General features: G+C 56.2%; 1 protein-coding gene across 1 annotated transcript in view; it reads left to right on the top strand.

Annotated features, from left to right (window-relative positions):
* The window catches only part of LOC140419822 (ubiquitin carboxyl-terminal hydrolase CYLD-like), a 234,610-nt gene that overhangs the window by 114,213 nt on the left and 103,397 nt on the right, over positions 1-17,000 (top strand). Inside the window, exons 4-7 of the mRNA XM_072503845.1 lie at positions 1,606-1,711; positions 2,606-2,713; positions 12,491-12,795; positions 14,721-14,889. Coding sequence (XP_072359946.1) covers positions 1,606-1,711; positions 2,606-2,713; positions 12,491-12,795; positions 14,721-14,889 — 688 coding nt within the window. The remainder of the gene's footprint in view (positions 1-1,605; positions 1,712-2,605; positions 2,714-12,490; positions 12,796-14,720; positions 14,890-17,000) is intronic.

Here is a 17,000-nt window from a genome sequence, read left to right on the forward strand (position 1 = left end):
AGAGTGATATTACCCCAGAGTGAGGGAGGAGGGGTATTGGGGAGTGATATTACCCCAGAGTGAGGGGGAGGGGTATTGGAGAGTGATATTACCCCAGAGTGAGTGGGGAGGGGTATTGGAGAGTGATATTACCCCAGAGTGAGGGGGGGAGGGGTATTGTAGAGTGATATTACCCCACAGTGAGGGGGAGGGGTATTGGAGAGTGATATTACCCCAGAGTGAGGGGGGAGGGGTACTGGAGAGTGATATTACCCCAGAGTGAGGGGGAGGGGTATTGGAGAGTGATATTACCCCACAGTGAGGGGGAGGGGTATTGGAGAGTGATATTACCCCAGAGTGAGGGGGGGAGGGGTACTGGAGAGTGATATTACCCCAGAGTGAGGGGGAGGGGTATTGGAGAGTGATATTACCCCACAGTGAGGGGGAGGGGTATTGGAGAGTGATATTACCCCAGAGTGAGGGGGAGGTGTATTGGAGAGTGATATTACCCCACAGTGAGGGGGAGGGGTATTGGAGAGTGATATTACCCCAGAGTGAGGGGGGAGAGGTATTGGAGAGTGAAATTACCCCAGAGTGAGGGGGGGAGGGGTATTGGAGAGTGATATTATCCCAGAGTGAGGGGGGAGGGGTATTGGAGAGTGATATTACCCCACAGTGAGGAGGGAGGAGTATTGGAGAGTGATATTACCCCACAGTGAGGGGGGAGGGGTATTGGAGAGTGATATTACCCCACAGTGAGGGGGAGGTGTATTGGAGAGTGATATTACCCCACAGTGAGGGGGGAGGGGTATTGGAGAGTGATATTACCCCAGAGTGAGGGGGAGGGGTATTGGAGAGTGATATTACCCCACAGTGAGGGGGAGGTGTATTGGAGAGTGATATTACCCCAGAGTCAGCGGAGGGGTATTGGTGAGTGATATTACCCCAGAGTGAGGGGGGAGGGGTATTGGAGAGTGATATTACCCCAGAGTGAGGGGGGAGGGGTATTGGAGAGTGATATTACCCCAGAGTGAGGGGGGAGGGGTATTGGAGAGTGATATCACCCCAGAGTGAGGGGGGAGGGGTATTGGAGAGTGATATTACCCCAGAGTGAGGGTGGAGGGGTATTGGAGAGTGATATTACCCCAGAGTGAGGGGGGAGGTGTATTGGAGAGTGATATTACCCCAGAGTGAGGGGGAGGGCTATTGGAGAGTGATATTACCCCAGAGTGAGGGGGGAGGGCTATTGGAGAGTGATATTACCCCAGAGTGAGGGGGGAGGGGTATTGGAGAGTGATATTACCCCAGAGTGAGGGGGGAGGGCTATTGGAGAGTGATATTACCCCACAGTGAGGGGGAGGGGTATTGGAGAGTGATATTACCCCAGAGTGAAGGGGGAGGGGTATTGGAGAGTGATATTACCCCAGAGTGAGGGGGGAGGGGTATTGGAGAGTGATATTACCCCAGAGTGAGGGGGGAGGGGTATTGGAGAGTGATGTTACCCCAGAGTGAGGGAGGAGGGGTATTGGAGAGTGATATTACCCTACGATGAGCTGGTATCATTGAGACACATTCGGGAATGTCCGTATTTGACATCTTTCCCCGTATTTCGCTTTTTCTGACCAGGATTGTCCTGTCGGGAATTGGGACGGCTGGGATGACGGTCGGCAGTTATGTACCATAACCGACCCAAATTACGGAACATTGCTGCCCCTTCGTGACGTACATCCTGGTAAGGACCCCCCCCTCAGTGCTGTGAGGCAGCAGGGCTAACCCATTGCGCCACCGTGCTGCCCCGATTCGGGCGTTTATGATACAACGCACATCCCGATTGAAGATGGAGGCGAGGAGGAGCTTCCTGTCTAGGAGGATGGTCAGTGTTTGGAATTCCCACAGGAGCAAAGGGGGGGCTGCGGGTCCCTGAATATATTCAAGGCCCGAGTTAAGGGGGATTCTAACTTGGACAGAGTCGTGACAGAGTCGAAAGGGGGGGAGGGGGGGGGGGAGAAACCGTTCCAATTGACTGGAAAGATCTAGCAGGAGAGGTGCGTCGATTCAAGGTGATTGGGCAAAACGAGGCAACGGGATGGGAGGAGAAAGTCCCTTCCCGCAAGGCCAGGACCAGGAGCGCGCTGTCCGAGGGCCTCGGGAAGAGTCTGTTCATTGTCTGAATACGGGAAGAATGTGCAGGGTGACGGGGAGAACGGGCGGAGGGGGGGGGTGCGGGGGGAGGGGATGGTGGCTGGGGATGTGGGTGGGGGGGGGGGGTGGTTGGTGAGAGAGTATGGCACCTGGGGCATTGCCCATCTGGAGGGCCGGTGGTTGGCAGGGTGGGACCAACGGGTTATTGTGCGGATTGTTGAGGCGGGGGGGGGGGGTTGCGGTGGTGCGGGAGGGGTGTGGGGTGTTTCGAACCCGCCACCTTCCATCTCGGGGACAAGAGGGAAAGTCCATCCCTCTCCCCACCGAGAGCTTCGCAGGGGTTGTGGAGGGTGGGAGGTGCGGGGGGCTGGGGTGGAGAGAGGTGGGGGGTGGGGGCTGTCTGTGTTTGGGGATTGACATGTTTCGGTTCAACTCTGACCTGTTCCCTGTGATGCATCGTGTCCCTTCTCCCCCCACGGGGTAGCGCCCTCCGCAGCGACAGTGCCCTCCAGCTCCAAAGAAGGCCCGACGGAGATCACCTTCCTGCCCCGAGGGGAACTGAGACGGAAACACGGACCGACGAGAGGGGTAGGTACGTCTGGAGCCCGCAGAATGGGGTAAGGGGGGGGGCGGAGGGGGGAGGGCGGGGGGGGGGGGGGGGGGATGTGTTGTTGGAGGCGGCGGTGTGGTGGTATGGTCGCTGGATTAGTAATCCAGAGACCCAGGATAATACTCTGGGGAAGTCCAGGGTTCGAATCCCACCTTGGCAGATGCTAAAGTTTCGATCCAGTTGGTCCAATGATGACCATAAAAGCCATAGAATCCCGAAAATGCAGAAGGAGGCCATTCGGGCCATCGACTCTGCTCCGACCTACCAAAAGAGCACCCAGCATAGGCCCACTCCCACAACCCCCTCCCCCCCCCCCCGCACCTCTCCCCGCCCCTCCCTCCCCCCACACACACACACACATCGTGCAAACGACCACCCTCTCAAGGGGAAATTAAAGATGGCCAATCAATGCTGGGCCCGGCCAGCGACGCTCTCGCCCCATGCTGGCACAGTGGTTAGCACTGTGGCTTCACAGCTCCAGGATCCCAGGTTCGATTCCGGCTTGGGTCACTGTCTGTGCGGAGTCTGCACGTCCTCCCCGTGTGTGCGTGGGTTTCCTCCGGGTGCTCCGGTTTCCTCCCACAGTCCAAAGATGCGCAGGATAGGTGGAGGTGCAGGGATAGAGCAGGGGGGGTTGGGCCTCAGTCGGGTGGTCGTTCAGAAGAGCTGGTAGATCTAACCATTGACATGGGGGACAGCACTGCCCGGAGGTTCTCCTCCAAGTCACTCAACCTCCTGACTTGGAAATATATTGGCCATTCCGCCACAAACATTCTGCTTCCACCACTCTTTGAGGAAACGAGTTACAGAGACTCACCGCCCTGTGAAAGAAGAGGGGCGGTATTCTCTGACCCCCCCCCACCGGGCCGGAGAATCGCCACGCGCCGCGCAAATCGCGCCACGCCGCCCCGACGCCGGGACGCAATTCTCCGCAGAGCGCGGCGCCGATCAGGGTATGCGCCGACTCTCCGGCATGGGTCGGCCCGCCGATTCTCCGTCCCGAATGGGCCGAGCGGCCGTCAAAAATAGGCCGAGTCCCGCCTTCGCCGTTCTAACATCCTCGGCGTTGAAGGATCCGGGGGCGGCCTGTGGGAGGGGAAGGGGGGGTCCGACCCTGGGGGTGGGGGGGGGTGGGGGGGGGGAGGGTGTGGGACATCCGTAGTGGACTGGCCCGCGATCGGGGCCGGCGTCTCTGTCGGGGGGGCCTCCTTTCCTCCGCGCCGGCTCCTGTAGCCCTGTGCCATTTGGCAGCGTGGGCCGCTCCAGCGCCCTGCTAGCCCCCTGTGGGCCGGAGAATGGGGTCTCGGGAGGCCTGTTGACGCCGGAGTAAAATACTCCCATTTTTACTCCAGCATCAACACTTAGCCGCCCGATGGGAGAATCCCGTCCAGTATTCCGACAAATCTGGGGCGGGAGTTTCCCTTCGGGCGGCTAAGTGCCGACGCCAGCGTAAAAACGGGAGTGTTTTACGCCGGCGTCGGTGCCCGTTCCGGGACCCCATTCTGCGGCCCACAGGGGCTAGCACGGCGCTGGAGCGGCCTCCGCCAAAAGGCGCAAGGCTACAGGAGCCGGCGCGGAGGAAAGGAGGCCGGGGGACAGAGAGGCCGGCCCGCCGATCGGTGGGCCCCGATCGCGGGCCAGGCCACCACGGAGGCCCCCCCCCCCCCCCGGGGTCGGACCCCCCCCCCCCCCCCCTCCCCACAGGCCGCCCCCAGACCCTTTAACGCCAGGGTCCCGCCGGCTCAGAGGATGGTAGAACGGCGCCGGCGGGACTCGGCTTTCTGATGACGGAGAACCGTGCCGCATAGACGCCGCATACCCCGACCGGCGCCGTGCCGACCACGCCGGCCCCAATGGCGCCGATTCGCTCTGCGGAGAATCGCGTCCCGGCATCGAGGCGGCGTGGTGCACCAAAGGCCTTTCCCACCAGCTGGCGGGGCGGACATCAGTCCGGCGCGGGCCTAGCCCCTCATTGTCTCGGCCCCTCAAGATGCAGAGACTTCCGCACCTTTGGGGCGGCGCGATGCCGGACTGATTCGCGCGGTTTTTGGCGCCGGCCGCCGGACATCGCGCTGATATCGGAGAATCCCGCCCCACGTCTCTTTACACGCTTTGATGACAGTCCGTGAGGTGAGGTCTGGCAGCTTCAGCACCTCAGGATAGATCGAAAAGTAATCGATGATTCAGATATAGTCACGACCATTCGCGTGGAATAGGTCAATGTCAACCTTGGACCACGGAGAGGTCTCTAGGTCATGTAGTTGGAGTATCTCCTTGCTCTGCACTGGTTGGAACCTCTGACAGGTTTCGCAGTTCAGGACCATGGGCGGGATTCTCCACAAACGGCGCGATGTCCGCTACCCGACACCAAAAACAGCGCGGATCAGTCCGGCGTCGGGCGGCCCCAAAGGTGCGGAATTCTCCGCACATTTAGGGCCCAAGCCCTCACCTTGAGGGGCTAGCCCCGCGCCGGAGCGGTTTCTGCTCCACCGGCTGGCGGGAAAGGCCTTTGGCGCCACGCCAGCCGGCGCTGATAGGACTTCGGCGGGCGACGCATGCGTGGGATCGTCAGCGGCTGCTGACGCCTTCCCCGCGCATGCGCAGTGGAGGGGGTCTCTTCCGCCTCCGCCATAGTGGAGACCATGGCGAAGGCAGAAGAAAAAGAGAGCCCCCACAGCACAGGCCCGCCCGTGGATCGGTGGGCCCTGATTGCAGTCCAGGCCATCCTGGGGGCACCCCCCGGGCCCAGATCGCCCCCCCCCCCCCAGGACCCCGGAACCTGCCCGCGCCACCTTGTCCCGCCGTTCAAAAGGAGGTCTAATCCACGCCGGCTGGTGAGGGTTGACAGCAGCGGGACTTCGGCCCATCGCGGGCCCATCGAGGCCCGGTGGGGCGTCGGAGAATCGTGCCCCATGTCCGTGATGTCCTGGTCGATGCCGGGCCAGTAGACAGCTTGCCGGGCCCTGCGTCTGCACTTTTCTACGCCCAGGTGTCCCTCATGAATCTGGCGCAGCACCAAGCTCTGGTGACGTAGCGGGATGACTATCCTGTCCAGCTTGAGCAGGATGCCATCGATCAGCATCAGGCCGTCCTTGACGTTGTAGAATTGAGGGCATTGCCCTTTCTGCCAGCCATTGCTGAGGTTGTGGATGACTCGCTGCAACAGGGGGTCTTTGGCCGTCTCTTCTTGGATGAGAACAATCTTCTCATCTGTTGCCGGGAGAGTGCTTGCACACAGTTGTACCTGAAATTCAATGTGCTGGATGATCTCCAGTGGTTCACTGGGCGAGGTGACGGAGAGGGACAATGCATCGGCGATGATTAGCTCCTTGCCAGGTGTGTACACCAAACTAAAATCATACCTCCGGAGTTTGAGCAGAATTCTCTGCAAACGAGGCGTCATGTCGTTCAGGTCCTTTTGGGTGATGTGGACCAGAGGCCTATGATCCGTCTCAACAGTAAATGTTGGCAAGCCGTCGACATAATCATGAAATTTGATGATGCCGGTGAGAAGACCCAAACACTGCTTCTCAATCTGCGCATATCTGGTCTCAGTGGGTGTCATTGCCCGTGATGCGTATGCTACTGGTACCCAGGATGACGTGTCGTCTCTTTGAAGCAACACCGCCCCAATGCCATCCTGACTCACATCTGTGGTCTCTCGGTCTGGGTCAAAGAATGCAAGGACGGGTGCAGTGAGGAGCTTGGCTTTCAACTCCAGCCACTCTGTTCGGCGCTCCGCCTTCCACTCAAAGGCAGGCAAACATTTTTCACCAGGTTGCCTCGGGCCGTGGTGTGTGTGGCCAAATTCGGGATGAACTTGCCAAGGAAATTGACCATCCCCAGGAAGCGCAGTACTGCCTTCTTGTCCTCGGGGACTTTCATTGCCTCGATGGCTTTATTTTTGTCTGTGTCTGGGCGCACACTGTGTTGCGAAATCTGATCACCCAGGACCTTCAGCGTGGATGTCCCAAAACAGCACTTGGACCTGTTTAGCTTGAGGCCATGTTCATGTCTGTGTCGGAATACTTTCTTGAGTCGCGACACATGTTCCTCTGGGGTTGTGGACCAGATTATGATATCATCAACGTAGACACGAACCCCGTCTATTCCCTCCATCATCTGCTCCATGATGCGATGGAAAATCTCTGATGCCGAGATGATGCCAAATGGCATTCGGTTGTAGCAGAATCTGCCAAAAGGTGTGTTGAAGGTGCAGAGCCTTCTGCTGGATTCTTCAAGTTGGATTTGCCAAAATCCTTGGGATGCGTCCAATTTTGTGAAGAAGCGCGCGTGTGCCATCTCACTTGTGATTTCTTCCCTCTTCGGGATGGGGTAATGTTCCCGCATGTTTTTGTTTAGATCCTTGGGGTCAATGCAGATGCGTAGGTCCCCCGAAGGCTTCTTTACGCACACCATCGAGCTGACCCAGTCGGGTGGTTCAGTGACCTTGGAGATGGTGCCTTTTTGTTGTAGACTCGTGAGCTCTGCCTTCAGGCGTCTCTCAGTGGGGCAGGGACACGTCGTGGTGCGTGGACCACTGGCTTCGCATCAGGCCGCAGTAGAATCTTGTACTCGTACGGCAGCGTGCCCATCCCGCTAAATACATCTGGGTACTGGGTTAGGATGTCGTCGATGCCGGCCTGAAGATCCGAATGGGACGGCGTCGTGGTGTAGACCCTTTGAATGAGGTTCAGTTGCTTGCAGGCGTGCGCACCTAGCAGGGACGCCCTGGCTGGTTTAACAATCTCAAAGCGTAAGCTTGCTTGTGTGTGTCGGCTGGACACCTGCAGATGGCAGGACCCCAGTGCCTTGATTGCGTTTCCATTGCAGTCCAGGAGTGTGCAGGCAGCTGGAAGGATTGTGGGGGGATTCTTGATTCGCTTGAAGTCCAATTAAGGGGCGATTTACCGTGGCCAATCCACCTACCCTGCACATCTTTGGGTTGTGGGGGCGAAACCCACGCAGACACGGGGAGAATGTGCAAACTCCACACGGACAGTGACCCAGGGCCGGGATTCGAACCCGGGTCCTCAGCGCCGCAGTCCCAGTGCTAACCACTGTGCCACATGCCGCCTTTAGTCTTAACTAAAGGATGCTCCAGACTCTGAAATGAGTTCACCGTGTTTATTGAACTATTAACACAGTTCTCAAATGAGTTTGACTCTCTGCTAATCTAACTGTAGTAACTCAGTCTAACTGTACCAGCTTGCTCTAAGACACGTGCTGGGGTGTGAAGCTGCTGATCAACCCTGTCTAACTCTCTATGTGTCTGTCTGTGGAGAGAGGCAGGGTGTGGGTGCCTCATCCCTTTTATAGTGTTTATGGCATGCCCCCTTGTGGTGATGCCACCTCTGAGTGTCCTGACTGCCCATTGGTTGTGTCCTATTCTGAGTGTTCATTGGTTGCATGTTTGCATATCATGACAACACCCACAGTGCTGTCAGGGAGGGAGGTCCAGGATTGTGACCCGGCGACAGTGAAGGAACGGCCGATATATTTCCCAGTCAGGGTGGTGAGTGTGGGGCTCGGAGGGGAACTTGCAGGTGGTGGAGTTCCCCATGTGTCTGCTGCCCCTTGTCCTTCTAGATGGTAGTGGTTATGGTTTGGAAGGTGCTGTCGAAGGAGCCTTGGTGAGTCGCTGCGGTGCATCTTGTCGATGGTACACACGCTGCTGTCCCTGTGCGTCGGTGGTGGAGGGAGTGAATGTTTGTGGATGGGGTGCCGATCAAAGCGGGGCTGCTTTGTCCTGGGTGGTGTCGAGCTTCTCGAGTGTTGTCGGAGCCGCACTCACCCAGGCAAGTGGAGAGTATCCCGTCACACCTTTCCCTTGTTCATAGAATTCGCCCGTTGGATTGCAAACTGGTAAACATTCCAGTACTCAGGAACAGAGGGAGGGTGAAAACGGGGAAGTGGCTCGCGATCGGGGCCCACCGATCCGCGGGTGGGCCTGTCTGTGCCATGGGGGCATTCTTTGAAAATGAAAATCGCTTATTGTCACAAGTAGGCTTCAAATGAAGTTACTGTGAAAAGCCCCTAGTCGCCACATTCCGGCGCCTGTTCGGGGAGGCTGGTACGGGAATTGAACCGTGCTGCTGGCCTGCCTTGGTCTGCTTTAAAAGCCAGCGATTTAGCCCTGTGCTAAACAGCCCCTGTTCCTCCTCTTTTCCTCCGCACCGGCCGCTGTCGACCTCCGCCACGGCCGACGCGGAGACGAACCCCCCCTGCGCAAGCACTGGGATGACGCCAGCACACGCTGGCGCTCCCACGCCTGCACAAACTCGCGCCGGCTGGCGGAGGCCCTTCGGCGCCGGTTGGCATGGCGCCAAGCCCCTTCCGCGGCGCCTGGTGCGGCGCCAAACACTCGGCCGACGGCCTAGCCCCTGAAGGTGCGGAACGGCCTGACGCCGGAGTGGTTCATGCCACTCCTTCCCGCCGGAGTGGTTCATGCCACTCCTTCCCGCCGGAGTGGTCTGCCCCACCTGTTCGCGGAGAATCCCGGCCACAGTGTCTCTCTCACTCTCTCTCTCTCTGGGAATGATGTACGCACATGGGAACAAAATCCCATAAAGAGTGTGTTTAGCCGGGTGTTTCTCGAGAAACCCCCTGGTATCGGACGGGACTCTGTTCCCAGGGTGCCAGACTGGCAGTGCCAGCAGTGCCACCCTACCCAGAGGGCAAGCACCTGGGGGCCTCCTAACCCCTGCCAGACCCCCCAAGAGCAGTACCATTCGGTTTCCGTTTGTGGAGACCAGTACTGAACGGCACAGGCCCGAGGCCTACAAGGCTAGATCGTGGCAACGCATGTTAGACTAGCTGTCTCACTCAAATATCCAGATTTGCTATAAGTGATCCCAATTGGTGGGATTCACATCACGGCGTCTCGCGAGAGCACGTTACATCTCGTGAGAAGTGGCGAGCCAGATGTTTACCGAAAGAGGGATCTCAAGGCTACTATCGACCGCGTCGTGCCACACCACACTTGGCTTTCGCGCATAAACCGGCCGGTAGATCCCGCCCTACCTCTCTCTCCATTCTACCTCTCTCTGGCTCTCCTTCTCCCTCCCTCCCTCACTCCCTGTCTCTCATTCTATCTCTCCTTCGCTGTTGCTCTCACTTTCTCCCTCTCTCCTCCTCGCTCTGCTTCTGTCTCTCTCTCTCTCATTCCCTGTATCTCTTACTCATACTTTCCGTCTGGCTCTCTTTCCCTTTCCAGGAATGCCGCAAGATGGTGCAGATCAGCAGATGGCATGGCACTCACCGCACATCGATGGGGGGGTGCCAGATGGAGTTGGTACAGTGCTGCATGGTTCAGCAGTTGCCCAAATTGCAATTGAGGATATTGTTTTGGCGACTATCTGACAGATGCATTGGGATTGTGTAGAGTGGGAGTGAATGGGAAGGGGGTTGGGTCCATTGGGATTGTGTAGAGTGGGAGTGAATGGGAAGGGGGTTGGGTCCATTGGGATTGTGTAGAGTGGGAGTGAATGGGAAGGGGTTTGGGTCTATTGGGTTGTGTACAGTGGGAGTGAATGGGAAGGGGTTTGGGTCTATTGGGTTGTGTACAGTGGGAGTGAATGGGAAGGAGATTGGGTCCATTGGGATTGTGTACAGTGGGAGTGAATGGGAAGGGGGTTGGGCCCGTTGGGATTGTGTACAGTGGGAGTGAATGGGAAAGAGATTGGGTCCATTGGGATTGTGTACAGTGGGAGTGAATGGGAAGGGGGTTGGGTCTATTGGGTTGTGTACAGTGGGAGTGAATGGGAAGGAGATTGGGTCCATTGGGATTGTGGACAGTGGGAGTGAATGGGAAGGGGGTTGGGTCCATTGGGATTGTGTACAGTGGGAGTGAATGGGAAGGGGTTTGGGTCCATTGGGATTGTGTACAGTGGGAGTGAATGTGAAGGGGTTTGGGTCCATTGGGATTGTGTACAGTGGGAGTGAATGGGAAAGAGATTGGGTCCATTGGGATTGTGGACAGTGGGAATGAATGGGAAGGGGTTTGGGTCCATTGGGATTGTGTACAGTGGGAGTGAATGGGAAGGGGGTTGGGTCCATTGGGATTGTGTACAATGGGAGTGAATGGGAAGGGGTTTGGGTCCATTGGGATTGTGTACAGTGGGAGTGAATGGGAAAGAGATTGGGTCCATTGGGATTGTGGACAGTGGGAATGAATGGGAAGGGGTTTGGGTCCATTGGGATTGTGGACAGTGGGAGTGAATGGGAAGGGGGTTGGGTCCATTGGGATTGTGTACAGTGGGAGTGAATGGGAAAGAGATTGGGTCCATTGGGATTGTGGACAGTGGGAATGAATGGGAAGGGGTTTGGGTCCATTGGGATTGTGTACAGTGGGAGTGAATGGGAAGGGGTTTGGGTCCATTGGGATTGTGTAGAGTGGGAGTGAATGGGAAGGGGTTTGGGTCCATTGGGTTGTGTACCGTGGGAGTGAATGGGAAGGGGTTTGGGTCCATTGGGATTGTGTAGAGTGGGAGTGAATGGGAAGGGGGTTGGGTCCATTGGGATTGTGTACAGTGGGAGTGAATGGGAAAGAGATTGGGTCCATTGGGATTGTGGACAGTGGGAGTGAATGGGAAGGGGTTTGGGTCCATTGGGATTGTGTACAGTGGGAGTGAATGGGAAGGGGTTTGGGTCCATTGGGATTGTGTACAGTGGGAGTGAATGGGAAGGGGGTTGGGTCCATTGGGATTGTGTACAATGGGAGTGAATGGGAATGGGGTTGGGTCCATTGGGATTGTGTACAGTGGGAGTGAATGGGAAGGGATTTGGATCCATTGGGATTGTGTACAGTGGGAGTGAATAGGAAGGGATTTGGGTCCATTGGGATTGTGTACAAATGGGAGTGAATGGGAAGAGATTTGGGTCCATTGGGATTGTGTACAGTGGGAGTGAATGTGAAGGGGTTTGGGTCCATTGGGATTGTGTACAGTGGGAGTGAATGGGAAAGAGATTGGGTCCATTGGGATTGTGGACAGTGGGAATGAATGGGAAGGGGTTTGGGTCCATTGGGATTGTGTACAGTGGGAGTGAATGGGAAGGGGTTTGGGTCCATTGGGATTGTGTAGAGTGGGAGTGAATGGGAAGGGGTTTGGGTCTATTGGGTTGTGTACAGTGGGAGTGAATGGGAAGGGGTTTGGGTCCATTGGGATTGTGTAGAGTGGGAGTGAATGGGAAGGGGGTTGGGTCCATTGGGATTGTGTACAGTGGGAGTGAATGGGAAAGAGATTGGGTCCATTGGGATTGTGGACAGTGGGAGTGAATGGGAAGGGGTTTGGGTACATTGGGATTGTGTACAATGGGAGTGAATGGGAAGGGGTTTGGATCCATTGGGATTGTGTACAGTGGGAGTGAATAGGAAGGGATTTGGGTCCATTGGGATTGTGTACAAATGGGAGTGAATGGGAATGGGGTTGGGTCCATTGGGATTGTGTACAGTGGGAGTGAATGGGAAGGGGTTTGGGTCCATTGGGATTGTGTACAGTGGGAGTGAATGGGAATGGGGTTGGGTCCATTGGGATTGTGTACAGTGGGAGTGAATGGGAAGGGATTTGGATCCATTGGGATTGTGTACAGTGGGAGTGAATAGGAAGGGATTTGGGTCCATTGGGATTGTGTACAAATGGGAGTGAATGGGAAGAGATTTGGGTCCATTGGGATTGTGTACAGTGGGAGTGATTGGGAAGGGTTTTGGGTCCATTGGGATTATGTACGTGGGAATGATTTATTTCTCTCTTTGCGCAGTTTCTGACCAGGATAATAAGATTTCAGCCCCAGAGTCCCTCCGACATCCCACTCTCGATGACAACGAAACCAGTCCGTTCGAACTGAAGGAAGAGCAGATGAGGCACGGGGGAAGCCATTCGCTGACAGGACCAGTCAGCGAGCCGTACGGGGTATGGAGCTCAGTGCTGAGCGAGAAGGGAAGGAGAGGATTGCCCCTGGAGGTGGAGTCGATGGTGGAAGTGAACAACCCACCTCTCTATGGGGTCATTCGATGGATTGGAGAGGTGCCCACCCAGGCTGAGCCCCTCGCTGGATTGGAAATGGTACGTAGAATTTACATCGAATTTACAGTGCAAAACGAGGCCACTCGGCCCATCGAGTCTGCACCGACTCTTGGAAAGGGCACCCCACCCAAGGTCAACACATCCACCCTATACCCATAACCCAGTAACCCCATCCAACACTAAGGGCAATTTTGGACACTAAGGGCAATTTATCATGGCCAATCCACCTAACCTGCACATCTTTGGACTGTGGGAGGAAACCCACGCACACACGGGGAGGATGTGTAGACTCCGCACAGACAGTGACCCAGCGGGGAATCGAACCTGGGACCCTGGAGCTGTGAAGCAATTGTGCTAACCACGGTGCTACCGTGCTGCCGGTGGGCTCATTATTAACCAACGCTCTGCCCTTCTCGCATTTCTGTACAGTCCCCATCAAACACTGCTGGGACCGCGACAGCATTGGGTTTGATACAGGGGGTGCAATCTAACCAAATTGGAACAGAGACCCGTGGCGAGCGCGTTTAGTTGCGTGAGTCCTGGCATTCGCAGCACCGATAAACACCACGCTACCTATTGAGACTCAGCGGCAAACGTTCCTCCACGGCCACCCTTAATCCCGTTTCCGGCAATGAGGGGCTCTGCCCGCCAGACCCCCTCAGTGGAGGAAGAGATCAGGATTTGAAAACGGCATTCCGACCTCTTGATGGCCCTGACACGAAACGGGGAGCACCCCCCCCCCCAAAGCCCCAACTCACCTTGAAGAGGGTCATCGGGCCCCACCACACAACACCTCCCACATGTAGGACACCCCATAGCGGGCAGCACGACGGCACAGTGGTTAGCACTGTGGCTTCACAGCGCCAGGGTCCCGGGTTCGATTCCCGGCTTGGGTAACTGTCTGTGCGGAGTCTGCACATCCTCCCCGTGTCTGCGTGGGTTTCCTCCAGGTGCTCCGGTTTCCTCCCACAAGTCCAAAGATGTGCGGGTTAGGTGGGTTGGTCGTGCCAAATTGCCCTTAGTGTCCAAAAAAGATGAAGTTGAGTTACGGGGAGAGGGTGGAGGTGTGGGCTTGAGTAGGATGCTCTTTCCAAGGGCCAGTGCAGACTCGATGGGCCAAGTGGCCTCCTTCTGCACTGTAAATTCTGTGATGATCTGATTATCCCCACCATGGGGAAAAATGCCAGCCTGGCGCCTTGGCACTGCCAGCCTAACACTGCCCTGCCATTGCCATCTGGGCACTTTGGCAGTGCCAGACTGGCACCCCAGTGGCAGTACCATGGTGCCAGTGCCAAGGTGCCCAGCTGACACCAGAGGGCAACCACCTGGGTGCCTCTGATCCCATGGGTGACCCCCACAAGTCCCATTGCATCTGGTCCCTGTTGATGGAGACCAACACTGATTGGCGCTCGAGGGCACAGGGAGAAAGTACAGACTTCACACAAACAGTAACCAGAGGCCGGCTTTGAACCCGGATGCCTGGCGCTGTGAGGCAGCAGTGCTAACCACTGTGCCGTGTGTACCTGTACCACCACCTTGCCACCACCTGCAAGTTCCCCTCCGAGCCCCACACTCACCATCCTGACTGGGAAATATATCGGCCGTTCCTTCACTGTCGCCGGGTCACAATCCTGGACCTCCCTCCCTGACAGCACTGTGGGTGTTACCCACACCACACAGGGACTGCAGCCGGTTCGAGAAGGCGGCTCACCCACCACCTTCTCAAGGGGCAATTAGAGATGGGCAATAAATGCTGGGCCCGGCCAGCGACGCCCACATCCTGTTAGTGGATATTTTTGTCGATGTTAAAGTTGCTGTTGGTACGTTGTTGCCTTGGAGATGGCTGCAATGTGCGGGATGGTGGGGTGGGGGTGGTTGATTGACGAGGCCTGGCCTGGTGCCCCGAAGGATCCATACTGACCACGTTTCTCTTTGTGTGTGTGTGTGTGTGTGTGTGTTGGCAGGAGGTGGCTCTACCAACCGGCTGCACGGACGGCACCTACTGTGGTCGGCGTTATTTCCGATGCCCCCCGAACAAGGCCCTGTTCGTCAAGCTGAAAACCTGTAGGCCCGACTCCCGGTTCCGCTCTCTGTCTCCTTCAGGCAGTCCCGCCGAACGGTGCAACTCACTCGGTAAGGGGCGGGTGTGGGTGGGTGGGGCTGGGGGGGGTTTTGAGGTATTGGTTCTGAGGGTGGGGGAAGGGGGAGAGGGTGCACGAGGGGTGTGTGGGGTGGGGAAGCAGAAAGAGAAATCAGGGTGAGGAGAGGAAGGGTGAGGGGGTGGAGATGGGGGCGCGAGGGGAGAGGTGGAAGATGAGAGCTGGGAGGAGGCAGGGATAGGGGTCAGGAGGGATGCTGGAGGGAGAGGAGGAATGCGCGCGGTGGTCGGAGGCGGAGGGGAGCAGTCGGAGGGAAGGACGGATCACAGCCAGAGGAATGGGACGGGAGGAACCTGGAGACGAAGGGCGGAGAGAAGGTCAGAAGGAAGGAATGGGGGATGGAGGAAGGAATGGAAGAGGAGGAGGAGAGTACGATGTTAGGAGAGGGAGAGGTGGAACAGGGTGAGGGTGCAGGATCCATGGAGTGATCTGCAAACAAGGATGAGATTTTTAAAATCAAGGCCTTAAAGGACTGGGCTCCAATATAGGACAGCAAGCGAAAGACGTAATAATGTTAATTGGAACCCAAACCAGACTTTAAATTATGAAACTTGATTAAAATCCTCTTTTCCTAGCTGGTTTATTTGCAGAATTCAGCATTACAGATGCCTATCCGCCCTCCCACCCGGTATGTCCCGACGGTCTCTCTTTAGAAGTACTCTAGCTACTTAAGTGAACAATGCCCTTCAGCTGTGACTCTTTTTACATTCATTCATGAGACGAGGGCAGCATTTGTTTCCCATCCTCACTTTCCCTTCAACTAAGTGGCGTGCTCGACCAGATCACAGGGGGTATTTAAGAGAAAATCACGTTGATGAGGATCTGGAACATATTAATAATAATAATAATCGCTTATTGTCACGAGTAGGCTTCAATGAAGTTCATGTGAAAAGCCCCTAGTGGCAACATTCCGGTGCCTGTTCAGGGAGGCCGGTATGGGAATTGAACCGTGCTGCTGGCCTTGTTCTGCTTTACAAGCCAGCTGTTTAGCCCACTGTGCTAAACCAGCCCCTTGTCAGCCAGGCCAGGTAAGGACGGCGGATTTCCTTCCCTAAAGGACATTAGTGAACCTGGTGGGCTTTTTGTTTTTTTTAACGACAATCGACAACGAGTTCAGGGTCGTCCTTAAGACTTCTAATTCCAGGCTTTTCTAGTTCAATTCTAATTTCGAACCTTGTGGGTTTGGAATGCGGGTGCCCCGATCATTGCCCTTTGTGTCCGGATTACGGGTAACACTGACGAGCTGCTACGCCACCCCCGCTCCCTACCCAGCTAATCCCAAAATTAACTTCCCACCAATCGAGTGGAACGCGACGATCTGCGAGCTACGGTACGGAGCAACAGTGTGTTTCCATCAGCGGAGGCTGGCGGAGTGCAGGTCGTGAGAGAGGAGCTGGGGGTGGGGTGGTAATGGCTGAGTCTGGAGGGGACAAAGAACATAATCATAATGTTGCTAACTTTTGGTTGGTTCACTTGGCTCTGTTTTATAACCTTTGCTCTCGAGTCGCCAGGTATCTTTATGATACTGCCACGAGGTTCAAGTCCAAGTAATGATCGATAACTCAATACACCGATTAGTAAGATTTAAATTAAAGCACATTTATTATACACAGTAATCGCTACTCATGCACAAATTCTACGTCTAAGCTACTTCTACAACTAACAGGCCTATACTTAGCTTCGGACTGGCCCACCAGGTCAGGGGAACAAATGGCCTTTCGTTCAGGTTCTGAGTCTGCGGGATTCGAAGTTGGTATGGACTGGTAGCTGGGAGCGCCTATCTCGTAGCGAGCGTTGACTTAAGACTAACGATCTCTCGGCGGCAGTTGAACCGATCACAGTCAATGTTGGTTCGCGTTGCTGGGTGACCCGGTCAAGAAGAACGATTTGAACTTGGGGGCTTTACATTATAGTCCCCAGGGGCTTCCTGCCTTTCGGGGCGGACCCCGTACCTGGTTCCAAGTGATTGGACTACGTTCCAATCGCTTGGTTCGATTTCTCCAATACTGGAGCGGTTCCCTGATCGATGGGCGGTCTTGAGGTGTCCGTTAACCTCGTTTGTGTTGGCTCCTGCTGGCGCCGGGT

Source organism: Scyliorhinus torazame, chromosome 5, assembly GCF_047496885.1.
Source record: "Scyliorhinus torazame isolate Kashiwa2021f chromosome 5, sScyTor2.1, whole genome shotgun sequence".
In the NCBI taxonomy this organism is placed as follows: Eukaryota; Metazoa; Chordata; class Chondrichthyes; order Carcharhiniformes; family Scyliorhinidae; genus Scyliorhinus; species Scyliorhinus torazame.